The 19,173-nt window shown below is 37.6% G+C and overlaps 2 protein-coding genes across 2 annotated transcripts; both read left to right on the forward strand.

The window, feature by feature from the left end:
• The first annotated feature begins 361 nt into the window (after positions 1–361).
• On the forward strand, positions 362–12,074 carry metap2a (methionyl aminopeptidase 2a). Its single transcript, XM_088072434.1, has 11 exons — positions 362–532; positions 3,959–4,054; positions 4,172–4,234; positions 4,419–4,521; positions 5,975–6,136; positions 7,044–7,225; positions 8,926–9,020; positions 9,108–9,204; positions 9,716–9,819; positions 10,493–10,608; positions 11,036–12,074. Exons 1-11 carry the CDS (start codon positions 376–378, stop codon positions 11,286–11,288), a joined length of 1,428 nt encoding a protein of 475 aa, XP_087928560.1. The 5' UTR covers positions 362–375; the 3' UTR covers positions 11,289–12,074.
• A 1,264-nt stretch (positions 12,075–13,338) lies between these two features.
• Positions 13,339–18,363, forward strand: LOC121961516 (uncharacterized). Its single transcript, XM_042511535.2, has 2 exons — positions 13,339–14,059; positions 16,295–18,363. The coding sequence occupies exons 1-2, from the start codon at positions 13,453–13,455 to the stop codon at positions 17,302–17,304; spliced, it is 1,617 nt and encodes a 538-aa protein (XP_042367469.1). The 5' UTR covers positions 13,339–13,452; the 3' UTR covers positions 17,305–18,363.
• Positions 18,364–19,173: the final 810 nt, after the last annotated feature.

Genomic DNA, 19,173 nt, shown 5'->3' on the forward strand with positions numbered 1-19,173 from the left:
GTATGTTATCCAAAAATCCTAAAAAAGGTCATAGTATAGTATGACCTTTTTAAGGATGTATAGTATATATTATATGTATAGTATGACGTCCAAAACTCATATGAAACACAACATCATGGTATGTCGTCCAAAAATCATAAAAAACGTCACAGTGTGTATTTGATTTGAAGCGTAGAGAATATATATATAGAAGTACAAATGTGTAGAAGTGTAAGAAGTATATATATGTATATGTATAAGTATAGATAGATAGATAGATAGATAGATATGAAAAATATAATTGTTAGCTGTTATAACCGAGTGTCCGTGAATGCAGCAGCACACACAGCACTCCCACAGTCCCTCGCGCTTCCTTTTTCAGCAGCGCCTGCGATCATGGCGGACGTGGTTGCGGAGCAGGTAGCGGACCAGAACCCAGTCCCGGACCGGGAGCTGAACGGGGAGGCGGAGGACAGGGAAGAGGCCGATCCCGTGGGAGAGTCGGCGAAAAAGAAGAAGAAAAAGAAGAAGAAGAGCAAGTCGGCAACGACAGGTGAGGCTGGCTCGAGCAGTTTGTCGCTAACAGGCTAGCAGAGCTAATGTTACTCATTACAGCTGCGTCCAGGCAGCAGCCGTTAGCCGGCGCGAGCGCGGAAGTGACCTTCAAAATAAAGCCGGTCAAGTCTTCGCGTGTGGGGAACATTTTAATTTTTTTACCTGGTTGTTTCACATAAATTAACCAAAAAATATAAATTATGCGGATCTCGAATTTGTTATCATTTAACTGAACGAAATGTGGAGAGTTTGGTAGATATTTGTATTTAAATAAAAATAATACCAGTATACCGTCTGAAATGCAGATTTTGTTTTTCTTTTGTTTTTATTCCACTAAATTTTGCTTATTTAAAAACATTTATAGGGAAAACGTTATTAGTTAAAACGTCTTTCCTATCGTCTGAAGAGGGTATTGAGTCGATTGATTGTTAATAAGTGGTATAAATAACAAACGGTGCTTCTAAATTTGGATAATTTTATTATTTTTTTCCGCCAATATTGTTAAATTATCGGAATGCATTTAAATTCGGAATGAGATTTTGTTTATAAAGTGTGGTATTTACAAAATAGTAGGTAACATTAATGTAAGTCAGAATTTGTAAAGAAAATGTCTCAGGATTAAACCAGTTTATGACTAAAAAAAATTTTCACACTTAATTCGTGATATTATATGTGTGTGTGTGTGTGTTTGTGTGTAGATTATAGATAGATACATGAAAGATATTTTACGTTTGGAATCTGTTCAATGTTAATTCGCATTGTCCTTATCAAATAAACTATATAAATATCATTATTGATCAGAATCTGATTTAGCTCTAATGTATAGCGTATAGAATAATAAGAAAGTAGAAATAGTATGAGAATAAGGAGTAATTTAGAAATAAAATAGAATGAATAAAAATATAATAGAAAAATTCATTATGCTATAATGTTAAACACTTATATGTAAAATATTAAAAAGTTCAAATTTGTATAATGTATTGAGTCTACAACGTGTGAAAATATAGAGATATGTGCAGTATGCTACATTACAATGCATAAACCAGTGCATAAACATCTAGAAATATAAAAATGTGTAATATGTAATGTATTGTAATCATTAAGTGTGACGTTTATTTTGAAAGTCAGACCGGAAGTGGTGTCTAAACATGTGTGTTTTGACTCTGATCCTCATTAGCCATGCGGGTTGAGGGCAGTGGGGATGGTGCTTCTGTCAGGCCTCATGAAACACGCCGGACTTCAGTCAGAGCTTCATCCAGCAGCAGTGACATCAAACACAGCCGATACTTAAACTAATTGACTGCTCATTCTGGGAGAAAAAACCCCAAAAATCTGCTGATCTAGCTGCTGCCTTCAGCTGCTGCTCGCCCTGCCGACTGCTCTGAGCCTCAGCCAAGTTTTCCTGTTTCGTAATTCCCCGTTTGTCAGTTATTATGTAAGGAGAACACTCAAAGGATCATTTCTTTTAATAATTTAACCACACCAAAACATTACAAACCTGTGATCTGCATACACCTACAGGTCAAACTTTATTAAATTATCTGCATTTTACTAAATAATTATAGCTTAGTAAACAAACCCCAGGGACATTTAAAGAGACATATTTATGAATGTGCATTTTCCAAAAATAACAATTGTATGCATTTTTTTGTCATTGAGTTGTATTATACAACTTTTAAATGTTACTTACCTGAATACTTGTTAAGTTAAGTGTTTTTGTGCAGAATTTTGGGAAAACAAGCTGTGTCAACTACGGTAATTATATAAACAGCTTTCTGCAGCTGACTCAACCATATTTTTGCTGATGTTGATGCTAAAAAGTGAATACTTTAAGACTCACTTCACACCAGTGACGGCTGGTTAGAGCAGCTGCCTCTTTGAGCAAACAGTAATTAACGTCTATCAAACATGAGCACATCCTCCACAATACACTCAATATTACATCTTTTTTTATTTCATTTTAGACATTTTTTGTCTTTACTGAAAGTCTGGTATAATTTATGTTTGACAGTCAGTACGTTTACACACACAGTTTAGTTGAGCTATGGTTATAGCTCAAGTAGGGCATTTAATAGACAACTGTCCTCGTCCCAGGATACAAGCAACAGGGTAGAATCGATTTATCGATGGAAGTTTGTCCGGCTTCACCACAGCAGGTGGAGATATGCCATCTTTAAACTGATTTCAATAAATCTTTATAATTTATAGTCTATGATAATGACATCATCAGCTGCATCACAATCATAACTGTTTATTTACAATAACTTCAGGGTAGAAAACTGCTGCGTCATGTACTTCAAATGATTAAACTCCACCTTCACTGATTAGTTTTGAGGCCGCAGATACACTTGCTGATACCTCTGTGTGTGCGTACGTGTACGCGTGATGGCTGCCACACGTCCCCCGTGTCAGTTTGGCGCGTTGGCTTAGAGGCCTTATGTAACACTGATGTTGTCGCTGTCGCTTTTTCTGCCTTGATCTCAGCACTAACCTGACGGTAGCCTCCTTATGTGTTTCCACGTCTGTTTACATTTCACACATCTGGTAGTTTTACATGAGCTTTCTTGTGCGCCCCCTAGAGGTATAATCCTGTAACACGTGACGCATGTAGGCAAGTATATATACAAAAACGCTCATGACGCAGCCGGGCACGGGCGCAAACGCAAGGTTAAACAGCAGGTACATCCCTGGTCTTAGCCGCCTAAAAAAAAAAACCCAAATCACTATCAGTTTAAGTGTAGCCTAATCTATATTTAGAATATTTTCACTGCTGTAAAACAGCTTTTACTAACAGATATTTGAAGTCAATAAATCAAAAACACCAGACTCCATTGAGAGTGGAGTTGCTGGTCTACCGCTGCCGCCATCTCCATCAACTGTTGTGTTGATAAAGAGGAGCAAATATTCAAATATAGTGCACACTTAAACTGGTATTGATTTTTATTTTATTTTTTTAGGTGGCTTCCAATTGCATTAGCTGGGTGTGTTAGTCGAATTTCGAGAAATTCGAGTTTAGTGTGATTTCAGCAGAGTGTTTCTTTTTTCAGTTATATTTGGTAAAGTCACAAAAGGGCTGCTGACTTAGTTTTTGGAGCTGTAGCAACCCCTGCCCTTATTTTGAAATGAAGCCAGTGACTTCCACACAGTGAAGTATTAAGAGTTTACATTTGGGAAAAACAGAGGTTCGTGCTCGGTATTGTTTTTTTTTTTTTTTTTGGAAAGCTTCTGTGAACACATATTTAGGAGATCTGCTCTAAAAGATATAAGAATGTAATATCTCTTTTCATACGGCTTTTGTGTTCGCACCTCGCCCCCTACCTCCTGCTACTCGTGCTGACGCAGCAGCTTTTTGGCCGCCGCTCGCTGGTTTGCTCATTGGACTGTTTCTGTGAGCTTGTTGTCGATGATCTTGTTGCTGCTGCAGGCGCTGAGGCGGAGGCTGACGGAGTGGCCGAAGTGACCAAACAGCTGGAGAAGCAGGCGATAGAAGACAAAGAGAAAGAGGAGGATGGCGAGGAAGGTGATTGTCTTAACACCCGATTTAACACACAACATCCTCTCACTAAAACAACATCGACACATCACGTGAGCTTTACACTCGGCGGTTGCTGTAACAGCAGTGTCTCGACTCACACAGATGGAGATGACGGAGAAAACTCAGCAGGGAAAAAGAAGAAGAAGAAAAAGAAGAAGAAAGGACGTAAGTTTAATTTGTTAGTGATGCAAAAGAAAGTCATAAAGCTGTATTTCACGCTGCAGTGCACTGAAGAGTCTCCCTGAATGTTTAATAATCTCACAGTCAAAAAGAGAAAATGACTTTTCCTCCAGCTGAAGTTTTACTGCATCGTATCGGTTTTATGAGGACTTTTCTTTTTCCCTTCCAGCCAAATCTCAGACCGATCCTCCATCTGTGCCCATCTGTGAGTTACACCCGAGTGGAGTTTTCCCCATCGGACAGGAGTGTGAATACCCGACCTCACAGGACGGGTAAGAAGAGCACACACACACACACACACACACACACACACACCTCCACTAGTGTTTGTACGAGGGCCGATATTGGTTTTTCAGGACTGATACGATTATTAGTAGCCAAGGAGATCGATAACCGATTAGCACCGATATGCATTTACTATAAAAAATGAAAATCTTTCTGTTAAACAAACTCCAACACTAAACCTTGTTGAAATGCATTTAGCAAATATTTCATCCAAACTGAAAAATTAAAAATCATAAAGTTCCCAGCAACTTTTTTTTTTTATAAATTCAAGTGAAAATTTTAATTAAAAAAAAATGAATGAATAAAAATAGTGCACTTTTTATTAATTTAATTTACTGGCAATTATTAGAATAGCACACAGATGCAGATAATTGGCAAGAAAAACCAAATGTCAGCTCAGATAATCTGTCAACCCTTAGTTTTTACTACATTTTCACATTTTCATTAAGCCTGTTCACTGTTTCCCTAATATGCTTTAAGCAGCCAGTGTCAGGGATGAGAAGGATTATAAACACCCACAGATGAGGATGAGGATGCTCTGATCCCTCAGCCGTCGATGGTTATCGGCCAACATTTGTTCTAAATTGTTTGAAGGTGAATCAAAAGTGCAGACGAGATGATGCTAAACACACGCAATAATCTACACGTCCCTAAAGCAGCGTTACTGGTCTGACGGTTCTCACGAGCTGTCTCTCAGTTTACTTCTAACCACACACACACACACACACACACACACACACACACACACACACACACACACACACTCACACCAACCACACCACACTATAGGTGCTTTTTTTTATATTATGCATTTTATTTTGCAGGCTGTGTAATTCTTGTACACAGTTCAGCTTGGTGTTTTATATTATTTGTATCTTTTATACAAATATTTCCCATTTCCCTCCTTTGAATCTTACTTGATAACAAATTAGAGGATAGTATTTGCAGGTCGTGTAAAACAAACCAGAATTGTCACCTGATAGGATCCTGCCTGCAGTTTTTCAAAAGTCATCAACACAATTTTCAGTTTCACTGCCTTTACTGCTTTGCACTTTTAGCGTACTATAAAATGTTGCTAGTTAGTAGCTTTGCATGTTTTATATTTGCATTAAAACTGCTTACAAGAACCATGTGCAAATATTCAAATTTGCATGTTATTAAAAATGTGTGGTAATAATGTTGAAGCGCTGAGCAGGTCTTAACTGTGTGCGTCTGTGCAGATGACCTCACTGACCCCGGTCAGCTGATAGTGGCCAGATCAGTCAGGAGGTTGATGTAAAACCAGTGACTGCCTGCAGCGTCGTTGATGTTGTGTTTTTAGCAGGTTTAGTTTCTCTGACTGTCCAGCCCTTTTCATCTATAATTACTCCACATCTAACAAAGCAGAATTCACACACTGAGGCCCAAAATAAAAATGTGTTGGTGTGTTTTCTCTTTTAGTCGCAGTGCAGCGTGGCGTACAACCAACGAAGAGAAGCGGGTGATGGATAAAGCCAACGAGGAGGTTTGGAACGATTTCAGACAGGCGGCCGAGGCCCACAGACAGGTCCGCCAACACGTTCGGGGCTTCATGAAACCCGGCATGACCATGATTGAAATCTGGTGAGGCTGTGTTTATCACTGCGATACACATTATAGGCATATTTTTTACCTTCACATGTGGCTGTTTGGAACTAGCTGAGAGGTTATTATTATTTTTTTGTAATTCTCTTTTTTACTGGTTAATGTGAACATACAAAAGCAAAATACACAACCAAATGAACACAAGAAGGTTTCAATTATGTAAAAAGGGAAAATCAATAATAATAAAATAACAAAAATAAATAAATGTATATATATATATATATATATATATATATATATATATATATATATATATATATATATATATATATATATAAATATATATAGATATACATTGAACAAATAAAAAGGTGGAAAAAAGAAAAAATGGGGGGTAATTAAATAAATTAAATATAAAATAAGGGTACAAAATAAGTAGAGGGGCAAAGTAGAGGTTAGTACAGGTTTTTTTTTTTAAACTATGAGACGCCGGAGACGGAGAGGTGAAAGGTTGGAGGTGAACAATTTTCTTGGTAATCTTTGAAAGAAATGTTCTTTATAAGCTCAGACTGTATAAAAGAAGAGGACCTAATGTCAGGTTTTGTTTATTTGACACTGCACAAAAAACAATAATGTATAAAAATCCATGTAGCTGCTAATCACTGAGCTGTCCCAGGCTGTGTTAATCAAAAAAATAATCTACTTATCTTACAGTATATTGAAAATAATTAATTTTTGTGTTTTTTTTTTTATCTAAAAATATATTGGCATCGTGCAAAAACCTGGCATTTAAAGTGTTAAAAATCTGAAAATGAATGAATATTTGACATTTATGATTAGGACTGATGTTGGTTAAAAAATAATACAACATAAGTAGAAAATAATACAGCGAGTGTGTGTAATATTAAAGCGGGCCCTGAGGGTTTATCTGGTCATTTTCTCTCAGTGAGCGGCTGGAGGACTGTTCTCGTAAGCTGATAAAGGAGGACCGCCTCAACGCCGGCCTGGCCTTCCCCACCGGCTGCTCCCTGAACCATTGTGCTGCCCACTACACTCCCAATGCCGGAGACACCACCGTCCTGCAGTACGACGACGTCTGCAAGATCGACTTCGGCACGCACATCAACGGTAACACGCTGCTTCAAACACACTTTGATGTTGAGAGGCGATGCATTCAAAGACCGCTCGATAACGATAATGGATACACGGAGCAGCTGCCACTACAGTTATACACTTCAGACAGCTAATGTTTACACTCATTACTGTGCAAAATGAAAATCAATTGTCCGACTCCTAATTCATCTCACTGAAGTGTTTGTTGCAAATAATTTCCCAAACAAGCTCCATCATTATTTCGAGAGCAGATTAGTTTGAATTTTCTCTGCTTTACCTCGCACTAATTATGCAGCTGAAGACGTTAAAAGTGATTGCACAGTTGATTGCTTACACACACAAAAGAGGAGGAATTAAATCAAAATGCCTTCATTATTGTGGCTAAATCATTAAAAAGCCAACAGAATTAGCCACTACACTGAATTAGCCACATAATAGACGCTTTTTAAAAAATACATAATTCCTCCTTGTTTTTCCACATTTTTGGAGTGCCTGCATTTCCTTCCTGTTTATCCTGCTGGTTTACATTTTCCATGAGCCGCCGACACAAGTTTTTGACTTATGTTTGATCGTAGCCTACAGAGCAACCAGGTTTTTTCTTTACAACATTTTAAATATTTAACAGATACAAGTAGCTGCCAGAAAGAAATTAAAGTCTCTTTTTCAAGACAAACCAGCACACAGGAGTACATAAACAAAACGAGGATGAACGGAAACACAGAAACAGACTGTTTCACAGCAGACAGTTGGAGCTGTCACAGGAGGAGCAGCACAGGTGTAAATGATAACATCAACGATGGCTCCTCTACTCAAGTGTCCATTCTGAAACAGAAGCAGCTAAAGGAATACAGCCCCTTAATTTATCATTTACACCTGTGCTTTTCCTGTGTGAAAAAGGCTCATTGCACCAGTTTTTGGCGGTGAAGTAGAAGAAAGTGTATTTTGAGACGTCCCCCTCAATACCTACAGAACTTCGACATTTCAGCATTATATGCACAGGGCTCCCACAGACATTGAAAAGTCCCTTTTAAAAATAATTTAAAGCTTTGGAATAGTCGTTGAATTTTGTTGTTTGTAAATTATTACGGTAATCTTCAGTGGACAACCTTCCATGACTTTCTTCAGCTGTTGACCTAACGTAGACCTAACATGCATCGATGTGTGACGTTTTGTTTAATATCGCGTACAGTTTTTCATTTATTTTCATATTATTCTGTTTTTCCTTCATGTGTGTCAGCCAGCTGAAATTCTGTTTGAATAGACTCTGATATGTTTGAAAAACATCGGGCAAAAGAGAAAAGAAAAAAAAAGTCCTTGAAATGTCATGGAAAATTTTAGAATTTTTGTCGATAGATTTCCTTTAAAAATATGTTATGTAATGTCAGCAGCTTGCAGCCGTATAATAACTTTGTAAATTACTTCAGACATTTATTTGAAAATGGTTAATCTACATTAAATATTCATGCACATAACTGGTTACACGTTGAGATAGACGATTACAAATAACATTTTTCAGGTATAATTTTAAATCCTCAAACGAGATGAAACAGTTCCCTCGTTCCCTCGTCCCACATTTAAAGTTTTAAAGTTCTTAAAACTAATGTTGCTGCTGGATGTTTGACACATTTGAGGCAGTTTCAGCACTCACCTCTACAAAAACAAAAAACCACACCCACTAACAGATGTTCTGCTCTCTGCCTGGTGTCTGTTTTCAGGGCGAATCATTGACTGTGCCTTCACTGTCACATTTAATCCAAAGTATGACAAGCTGCTGGAGGCCGTGAGAGACGCCACCAATACTGGAATCAAAGTATGACAAACACAAATGCACCTCACGCAGATGTGTTTCCATCTGTGCGCTGCCTGAAGCTCGTCATTTCCTGTTTGTTTTTTGCAGAACGCCGGCATTGATGTGCGTCTGTGTGATGTTGGAGAGGCGATTCAGGAAGTGATGGAGTCCTACGAGGTCGAGCTTGATGGCAAAACGTACCAAGGTAGCTTCCTCTAACTACACACTACACGTCAGGGATCAGTGGTGCATTAATATGTGTTTAAAATATTTATTTATTTCATCCAAAAAGACAATCTTGGTTTCAAAAAACATGAATTTTGAATTGAACATTTCACATTTTTGACATAAACTAAATTTGAAACTGAAGTGTCAGGTGTAAAATTTTGATAAAAGCCAGTGTAATCACATTACAATAGTTTAACCCAGGCATGTCAAACCGGTCCACAGGGGGGCCGGTGTGGCTGCAGGTTTTGTTTCCAACCAAGTAGCAGCACACCAGACTTGACTCATTTAATCAACTGATCTCCGTCTTCAGACAGTTGATTGGTCAAACTGTGTGCTCTTGGTTGGTTGGCACAAAACCTGCAGCCACACCGCACCAGTTGAATTCCTGGTTTAACCTTCGGATGTCATTTCAGAGATATAGAAATAAATATGTATTATAAAATACCTTGATGCCTTTTGATTTATGAACCTTGTGTCTTCTGTTTCAGTGAAACCAATCCGAAATCTGAACGGTCACTCAATCGGTCAGTACAGAATACATGCTGGTAAGACTGTGCCCATCGTTAAAGGAGGAGAAGCAACGAAAATGGAGGTGAGTTAACTGACTGATGCTGGTCAAAAGTACTGTATACCTTTTCAATATTATGGCTCAGATATTGTCAAAAATTGTAAATATGTTTTGAATATTATGGATTAGATATAAACTACCAAATATTCATATTATTATGATTATTATTATTTATACTAGGGTTAAGATATTAAAAACACTAAATATGTTTTCAATATTATGTCTGAGATATTTACAAAAATATGAAATGTCTTTAAGTAGTATGGCTCAGACATTGTCAAATTTACTTTTACTTTTTTTCTTTCAACATTACATCTCAAATATTTTCAAAAATACTAAATATGTTTTCAATGTTATGGCTCAGATACTGTCAAAAACATGAAATATCTTCATATTATGGCTCAAATATTGTCTAAATTATTTGTTTTTTAAAACAACATTACAGTTCAGACATTTAAAAAAAAAACCAAAATAACTAAATGTGCTTTGAATTTTGTGGCTAAGACATTGTCAAAAAAGTGAATACATTTTGATAATCATTTGCATTTTAAGAATTTTTATTAGAGGCGTAAAATGTTAAAAATGTAGCCATATATGTATAAGTTTTAAAGGCTGTAAACTTTTGGGCTTTATCAGAGTCAGCAGTCTTCCTGTGATTGATTTTTTTGTTTGTTTGTTTGTTTGTTTTACTGCGCAGGAGGGAGAAGTTTATGCCATTGAGACATTCGGCAGCACAGGTAAAGGTGTGGTGCACGATGACATGGAGTGCTCTCACTACATGAAAAACTTTGACGTCGGCCACGTTCCCATCAGGTAAAAATTTACACAAAACAAACATCGGTTATTTTGTTAAAATACTTTTTGCAGTCTGATATCACCCCTGAAGATTAACGCACGTAGATCCATACAGCCTCAGTACATTATTTTAAAAATGTATTTTATGTGTGTTGCTGATTCACGTAGGTAATTGCACTTCACTGATCTTATGTCTACTTGTTATTTTTTGATATTGTAGGATTCACTATTTGTTTTTGTAATCAGTTTTGAGTTGAGATTCTCTCATGAGCCTGTGGGGGTTTTCTGCATCTCACCTGCACAATCTGCTACTATTTTGTTGTTTTGCTGTTTAATTTTTTGTTTTTTACTTTGCAAAATAAATAAATAATAAAATAAAATTAACTAACAGTTAACTGTTGACATCCCTTAACAACAACTGTTTACGTCCCTCCTTTGTCTCCAGGCTGCCCAGAGCGAAGCACTTGCTGAACGTTATCAACGAGAACTTCGGCACGTTGGCGTTCTGCCGGCGCTGGCTGGACCGCCTGGGCGAGAGCAAGTACCTGATGGCCCTGAAAAACCTGTGCGACCTGGGCATCGTGGACCCCTACCCTCCCCTCTGCGACACCAAGGGCTGCTACACGGCTCAGTTCGAGCACACCATCCTGCTCAGGCCCACCTGCAAGGAGGTGGTGAGCCGGGGAGACGACTACTGACACCCCAACCCCACTCCTGAACAACACCGCACCCCCCGTCACCGCCACACAGCGCCCCGTCAGCAGCTCCTTCAGAGAAACAGGACGCCTCAGAGGAGCTCTGAGGGATGCCAAATGCTACTGTGTTCTACCCACAATACACCACTCGCAGCTTGCAAAGACGAAAGACTGGCTTTCTGAGTTTTCTATCATCCACCACAGCTAAAGAAATTATAAACAAGCCAATACGTTTCTGTCGGAGGAGGCATTGTAGTTCCCTGCAATCTCCTGCGGACCACATTTTACAAAATAAAACGGTTAAACATTTATTTAAGCTGCTGCTGAATCTAGTGCACCCCCAGTATTCAAAGACACGGTGAACGTGGGAACCCCCTCCTTATACCTCCCTTACATTTTCAAAGTTTTCTATGGCTCCACTCTGAGCCCCCAGTGCTTTCGTGCTTGAGTCAATTTAGCACAAACGCTACTGACGGGTTTAAGACGTGGCTCGGCCGATGCATGGCCTGAAATCTCTGCAAACAGACAATTCCTAACATTTAAAGCTCGGGGTGTCGTCCTAAAAAAATCATACCGACACTGTGCATCTGCAGATGTATGTTTGGCTTCTGTCGCAGCGGGAGGGAGCTCTGCACTCTGGCCCTCTAGTGATCGTTTCTTTGATATTTGTAAAATATCTTTGAGGTGGTTGCTGCCACTGTTTGTTCCCCAATTACAAAATGCTTAATTTTGAACTCCCTGAAGATGTTTTTGTAAGAAAAAAAAAGATTAAAATGATTTTGCTCATTGTGTCCTTTTCTGATGTTTCTATTCAGTTAGAAGAAATCTTGTTTACAGGAAAACCTGGAGAAATCACACAAGTCAAGTGAAAACATATTCAAAAGTCATGGAGATTTTTAGCGTGTAATAAATTTGTTACAGTAATTCCGCGTAATCTAACATAACGGCAAATTTATTTTCTGTAGCTGCTGATGTAACGTAGCTCTAAGATGTGTCATTATGTGTTTTATTTACCATCGTTTTCTCCCCGCAGTCCGTCTCTCCCTCCATTTATGCCAGCTATCTCAAATTATGTTTGAAAAGTGATTTCATCTGATTTATTAGATAAAATGCAGAGGAAAAAAAATATATCATTGGTCCTTAAACAGCCATGGAAAAGTTTTAAAATGTTGTCCAGGAAAATGTTTGAACCCTAAATATACAATTTACAGAAAATATAGAAACACTTGATCTATTAATTGTTTTAAAGTCATTTGTTGAGGAACAGAAAGCAGTTTATGCCTTTCTTTAGCATTAAATAAGACGCCTCAAAGATTCAGATGTGTCCCTAAGATGAAAGAGACAGTGACAGCGTTTTCTTTTGGGGTCATAATTTGCAATTGAAAAAAGGTAAGGGTAATAAATCGCAATATATGTTATTGCAACACATTTAAAAATGCCATAACATTATATTGTGACATCAGTATTGAAAGAAAAACGTATTGTGTGCCCTCTGGTGATTTCCACTCCTTGATTAAAACTAATAGTTATTTTTTAGATAAGAAAAAAGCAAAAATCCGCTTCTCAAATGTAAATAGTTGTTTTGGTTGATCTTTACTATCACGTGACTTTTTCTCCACGCGGTGTTCAATAAAAATATGTACAAAATATGTCAGGTAAACAAAACAAACATACATGAGATGCATTGATAAATTGATATTATACACAGAACATGACACATAATAAATAATCATATTATCAATACATAAACCAGTAAAAAAGATTGTAAAAAGGAAACGAACAAAAATCATCATTCATTGTTCACCCTTATAAATATAATTTATTACTATGATACAAGTAACAAATATTTTAACTAAGCTGTTATTCATGTATTTATTTTTTATTTTATTTTATTTATTCTTATCGACAAAAACTTTTTTAAGGTTATCACTCCGCTTACTATCTTTCCTTGATTGATTTTGGCTTAACACTTTTTCTCTAAAAATCGATTTCTAAACTATTACAAATACGGTCACGTGACGCCTTCGGAGCCAATAAGCTGCCATGACAACGACTTCCGTTAGCTGGTTTCCTGTTTCCACACCGACGACAACAAGCGGCGGGTTAGCTCTAAAAACAACTTATTTTAGCTAGTTAGCTAACTCGTAGCTGTTAAATTGTTCGTATAATGAGCTCAGGTTCAACTTGTGCCGTTAGTGGCTGCTACAACAACACAAAGAAGGTGAAGGATTTCTTGGAAACGTCGTGTTGTTTGTTTCACTACAAACTGCGCAGAGACTGTATGTGTCCCGCGCCGTACCGCCTGCACTCCATGCCCAGGAACCAGGAGCGGCGGGCGGCCTGGCTGAAGGCCCTGAGGCTGAAACGACCCCCGAAAAGAGTGTACGTTTGCTCTTTTCACTTCGTTGAAAGGATTCCAACAAAACTGCACCCAGACCCGGAGCTTTATCTGGGCCACGACCAGTCTCCAAGCAGCGAGGCCGAAAAAAAGCTGTCGAAAATGAGGCAAGGACCGGGCAAGAGGAAGCCGCTGATCCAGCCAGAGACGCAACCGCCGGCGACTCCCGGCTGCAACTTCGAGACACAACCGGCAACTTCCAGCTGCAACTTCGAGACACAACTGGAAACTTCTAGCTGCAACTTCGAGACACAACTGGAAACTTCTAGCTGCAACTTCGAGACAAACCCGGCAACTTCCAGCTACAACTTCCAGACACAACCGACAATTTACAGCAACGACGTTGACGGTAAACAAGAAGTTGAAGGTGGACCAGGTAAGTTAATAAACACCTGGATCGATATCAGTTCGCTTGTGCTGTATGAACCTCTGAAGCCTGGAAAATAAAAATAAATACATGGAGAATAAATGCGATGCGCAACTTGTTAAGAAAAGTCCCGCAATTTGGGGAAAAAAAGGTGACACGAAAATGACTTTAAAAATTAGCTTGGGGGAGGATTATTAGATATTATCAAAAATGGGGGAAATGTCAGGAGCTATATTTATAAAGATTATAATTTTATATTTAATATTATTTCACAGAAATAAACCGATTTTTTTAGTCATTTTTTTAGTACTTTTTAAATGTTGTTTTCTTGTGTGTTACATATTTTAATATAAGTGCATCACCTCATTTTTTGCTTTTTTTGTACCTTTTCTTTTGAAGTGGCTCATTTCCTCCTTCCCATGCTTCCCAGTTTGCTTAGGTTACAAGGGGTTAACACTTTGAAATCAACATTAAAAAAACACTGAAAAATGGCAACAAGTAACTGAATATGCAAGAAAATTATCTTAAAATAGACAGCAACAAAGATAAGTTTATTTAAAAAAAAACATTAAATCAAAGGACTGCAACAATCAAAGACGGAAAAGAACAGAATAATCAGAAAAATATTTTAAAAATACAATGAAATAAGTACAAAATATATTGATATAATGGAGAAACTGTAGCCTTTTTTAATGTTCAGAAATCAAAAAACACTATTGTCAATGGAACATGTAAAAAGTCACACAATGAAGAAGAAAATCACTGGGGCGATATGCTTGTCTCTCAATATGTATTGCGATTTTTAAATATCACAAATATTGTGATTCAGTATAACATTTTTGTCATTCTTATTTTGTCACACCTTGTAACCATGCCAAAGAGTCAAATCATACATCTCTAGACATATCTCTTGCTCTCTGTAAAATGATTATTACGTCAACTTTACTCACATGCTTACAAAAATGTAGTTTACATGTACAATAGAATTAATTAAAAATGTACTTGTTGAGGTAAACTTAAAATACCAAATTTAGCTGTCCTGTTTCCCATACATTGATTTATTCGTAGCGGCTACAATAATATCAGTATTTGCCAACACTTATTGTTTTAACTTTTTAACAACAAAAAAAATTACAATGGTTGAAATCTTATCCCATTGTGGAGCTGCACTCAGCACATTGGTTTGCTCAGCCTGTGGGTCACAGGAGTTCACAGCAGGCTGGGTGTAATCCAGTGGTTCCTAACTGGTCCAGCCACTGGACAAAACTGGTATGTTTTCTCATAGAAAAAAAGTGTTTTTTTTCCTTAAAATTACTGGCAATTTAAAAAAAATAAATTAATTAATTTAATTTAATTTAAAACATTTTGGGTTTTATTTCTCCAAAGAGTATTGTACAGATTTTTTTCATCTTTTAAAAATGTGGGATTTTTTAAAGAAAACATACCTTTCAAACCCACGAGCTGCCAAAATAAAAATCAACAAAAATTACACTGTTTATCACAGCCAGAAACTGTTAGAAAAAATAAAAATAAAAAAATAATTTCACCAATTAACTCGGGGAGGCTCAAGGAAAATATTTGTATCTTTGGGCAGAGTAAAATATGAAAATCTAACCACTCCGTCCTCTAATAAATGAAGAAACGTCCTGTAGGCCTATTATAAAAAAAACAAAACAAAAACAGAACCAGGCCACATAATAACAAGAACAAAATAAAATAGTTACTGTTCTCAGGGAAAAAAAAAACTCTCACACTACAGCAGGGAACCTCGCCTCAAAATAAAAGCTCTGTGCTGCAAATTCAGTGTACCTCAAAATAAAATGTATTTTTCACTAACTTAACATGGTTGGGAGTCACTTGCAGTCCATTCAGAATGGACCTGTGACCCACTTTTGGACCGCGACCCACCAGTTGGGCACCACAGGTCTAAATCTGTGTAACTTCAGCAACAGAAAGTTTGCTGATCCAGCAGGAAGTTTGCGCTGGGCTGCTGGGACAGTCTGCTATTTTCTGCTTTCTTGCTCCTGCTCCGTTTTTGTTGAAATGCATATGACGTAACGCTACTAATAGACTACCAAAATAAAAGAGGCACTGTCTTTCCACCTCTGGGTTTGTAGCGATTCAGGCATTTAAAAAAAAAATAGGAAAAGGACAGTTGCAAAACGTATGAATCGATTTTTCTTCCACGCTTTTTTTGTTCACGCTCTTATTTTGTAACTCTGGCCATACTTCTGTGTTTGTCAGACTGCTCAGTGGACTTCACTATGACGGTCGCGGACTACGTTGACATCTCAACTTCTTCCCTTTCTCCTGACCCACTCTGCGACTCAGTTCAGACACAATTGGAGGACCCTGTACTGCACGATCATGATTATTACACGACGCCTGTTGGAAAAGACGTGCATGACAAGACGACTCAGTGTGATGAGTTCGGGTACTTGATGCTTCAAAACGACTCGGATGCGTTGCTTTACACCGGTATCGCTCTGGAAACATTTAACGTCCTCGTGTCAACACTGGAAGGTTTTGCTCGCAACGCATTTCCACTGTCTTTGCGAGATCAAGTTCTCATGACACTGATGAAACTGAAGAACAACTGTGAGATGGAGTATCTGAGCAGACAGTTTTGTGTATCAGAGAGCACGGCCAGCAGGATAGTCTCGTATTGTGTCGACAAACTGGACCAAGTGTTGCGACCTCTGATTCCGTGGCTTCCAAAAGAAATAATTCAAGCAATCATGCCCAAAGCATTTAAGAACTTTCCCAACACAACATGTATTCTGGAGTTCAGTGAGAGCCGTTTACAAAAACGCAAAGACCTAAAGTCATGTAAGACGGTGAAATACCAGGTCGCTCTCGCTCCATGTGGAATAATCATGTTCATCTCTGCCACATACGGAAGGCTGTGCAGTGACACGTTAATAACCGAGGAATCAGGAATATTAGACCTCTTAAAGCCCGGAGACGAAGTCATGACACTTCACGATTTCACCGTGAAGGATCTGCTGTTAGAGAGAGAGGTTAACTTGGTCGTGCCTTCTTTCGAAATGCAACGTAGAGGGCTACCCGAGGAACAAGTAAAAACCATTATACAAATGGCCCACCATTGTGAAAGAGCGATCGGACGTCTGGAAGATTACACAATCCTGTCGCAGGTTGTTCCGAACACCATGGCTCCTAAAATAGACAAGATCCTAAGAATATGCGCAGGTCTTGTCAATTTAAGGGTGGATCTTGCTCGTGACTGGTACTAATCTAAATTTCCACCCGTTGACAAAGTCACAACAACACCGGCGTTAAAGATTAAACTTGACATTTTACGAGAAAAGGTGCTGCTCAGTGGGCCTCATGCAACAACATTGTCTTAAATTTCCTCTTAAATTTCTGGTATAAGAAAATATAAGAGAAGATAGTCTTGGCATGAGATTAAAAAACTGAAGTAAAGGAAAACTAACCTCAGATTGTACTTAAGTACAGTACTTGAGTACATGTACGTAGTTAAGTTACACCACTATTCTGCAGATTGACACACAGTAACTAAAATTACAGTCATTGGGATCGATGCACCAACTTTAGTAGTATCCCTTTAGCCCTTAAATTTAATAATCTAGTCATTATAAATACTCTAAAACCTCAACTAAATATGATTTGGTTATAGTCATGCATTTTTCCTTGTGTTGGACAACAATTTTGGACTGTGAATGCAAGATGTTCAAGTTTCTCTTACCGAACAGAAAATCATGAATTAAAAAACGTTGATGAATCCCAAAAATCAGTGGGTACTTACAAAATAAGAATCCTGGATACGAGCAAAAATAAGAGAAATTTTGTTTGCATATCTTTACTGCATGAGGCCCAACATCTCGAGTGCTTACGCTGATCGTTAATATTAGATCCTTACATCTTCCCGTTTTTGGGCTGTGGCTGAGCTTTATGTTATTGTAGGGCGCTGCTCAGTTATATTTTTTTTTAATTGGATGAATTTAGGCTCTGATACATGAGAATGAACTATAAAACCTTTTTTTTCTTTAAAAACTGGCAGATCAGTCTTTTGACAGACTTCCACAGCGAATCTAACAGGACCATCTAATTGTGCATTAATGACGTTTAAATCTACAATGGCTGAAAAACTTAAGGGAACAAAGCCTGTCGGGAGTTTTGGGAACAGTCTTTGTGGTTGTTCTGTTGTACAGATTGTAAATACATTTTGTGACATCACTTCATAAAGCTATTAAATTATAATCACCTTTCGTATTTACATTATATTGATTTTTTTTAACTGGAAGAGCAATAAAAATTATGAGACATTGGTATGTGAATGTGATGTACTTTGCATTTGCATCAAACTTACAGCAACTGTTACAGCATATTTTTGCATGTGTTTATCATCTTTCAGATGTTTTTCTGGGTCCTTGAATGCAGCGCAGGTGGAGCAGTTTGCAGAGTTTGAGTCTTAAGGGTTCGTCAATGGATAAGCTGCTGCGGAGGCGAGTGAAAGCAAACTTTTAGACCCAGTTAAGTCTCAATTAAACTACACACTACTCACACTGCTGCTCAGAGTACACTCTGCAAGTGTAGTACAATTAATAGCAGATCGATGTGTATTTAAATAATACAACTTATAAAAGATTCAGCTCCAAAAATAGAAATCAATACATGGCGCTAGATGTCTTAATCATGGTAGGCTGCCAAAATTAAATGAATGTATGGGGAAACCCTGAAACATAAAATGAATTTATTTAAATATTTTATTATATAATTAGATATTTATTCATTATTTAAACAACTAATTATATATCAGTGTTCCCCCGGATCCTTAAAACGTCTTAAAAGGCATTAAATTGATTTTATCTATAAATAAGGCCTCAATTGGTATTAAGATGTCTTAAATGAATCTTCTGAAAGACTCAAAAATGCTACAGTATTGGAAAAAGTATATTATTAATCCTTTTTTTTTCCGACATTGCAGTATAAAATCTCAAAATAATTGGCAATATCGTTGTTTTTTTTTTTAAACAATGTACCGATTTTAACGTCGCACAGCATGCACATTGACCAAATACAATCGAATGAAATATGAACAAGCTTTTTTTTAAGGCAAACCAAATGAATGCCTTTTTGAA

Source organism: Plectropomus leopardus, chromosome 22, assembly GCF_026936395.1.
Source record: "Plectropomus leopardus strain MGB_pleo_1.0 chromosome 22, ASM2693639v1, whole genome shotgun sequence".
Classification (NCBI taxonomy): Eukaryota; Metazoa; Chordata; class Actinopteri; order Perciformes; family Serranidae; genus Plectropomus; species Plectropomus leopardus.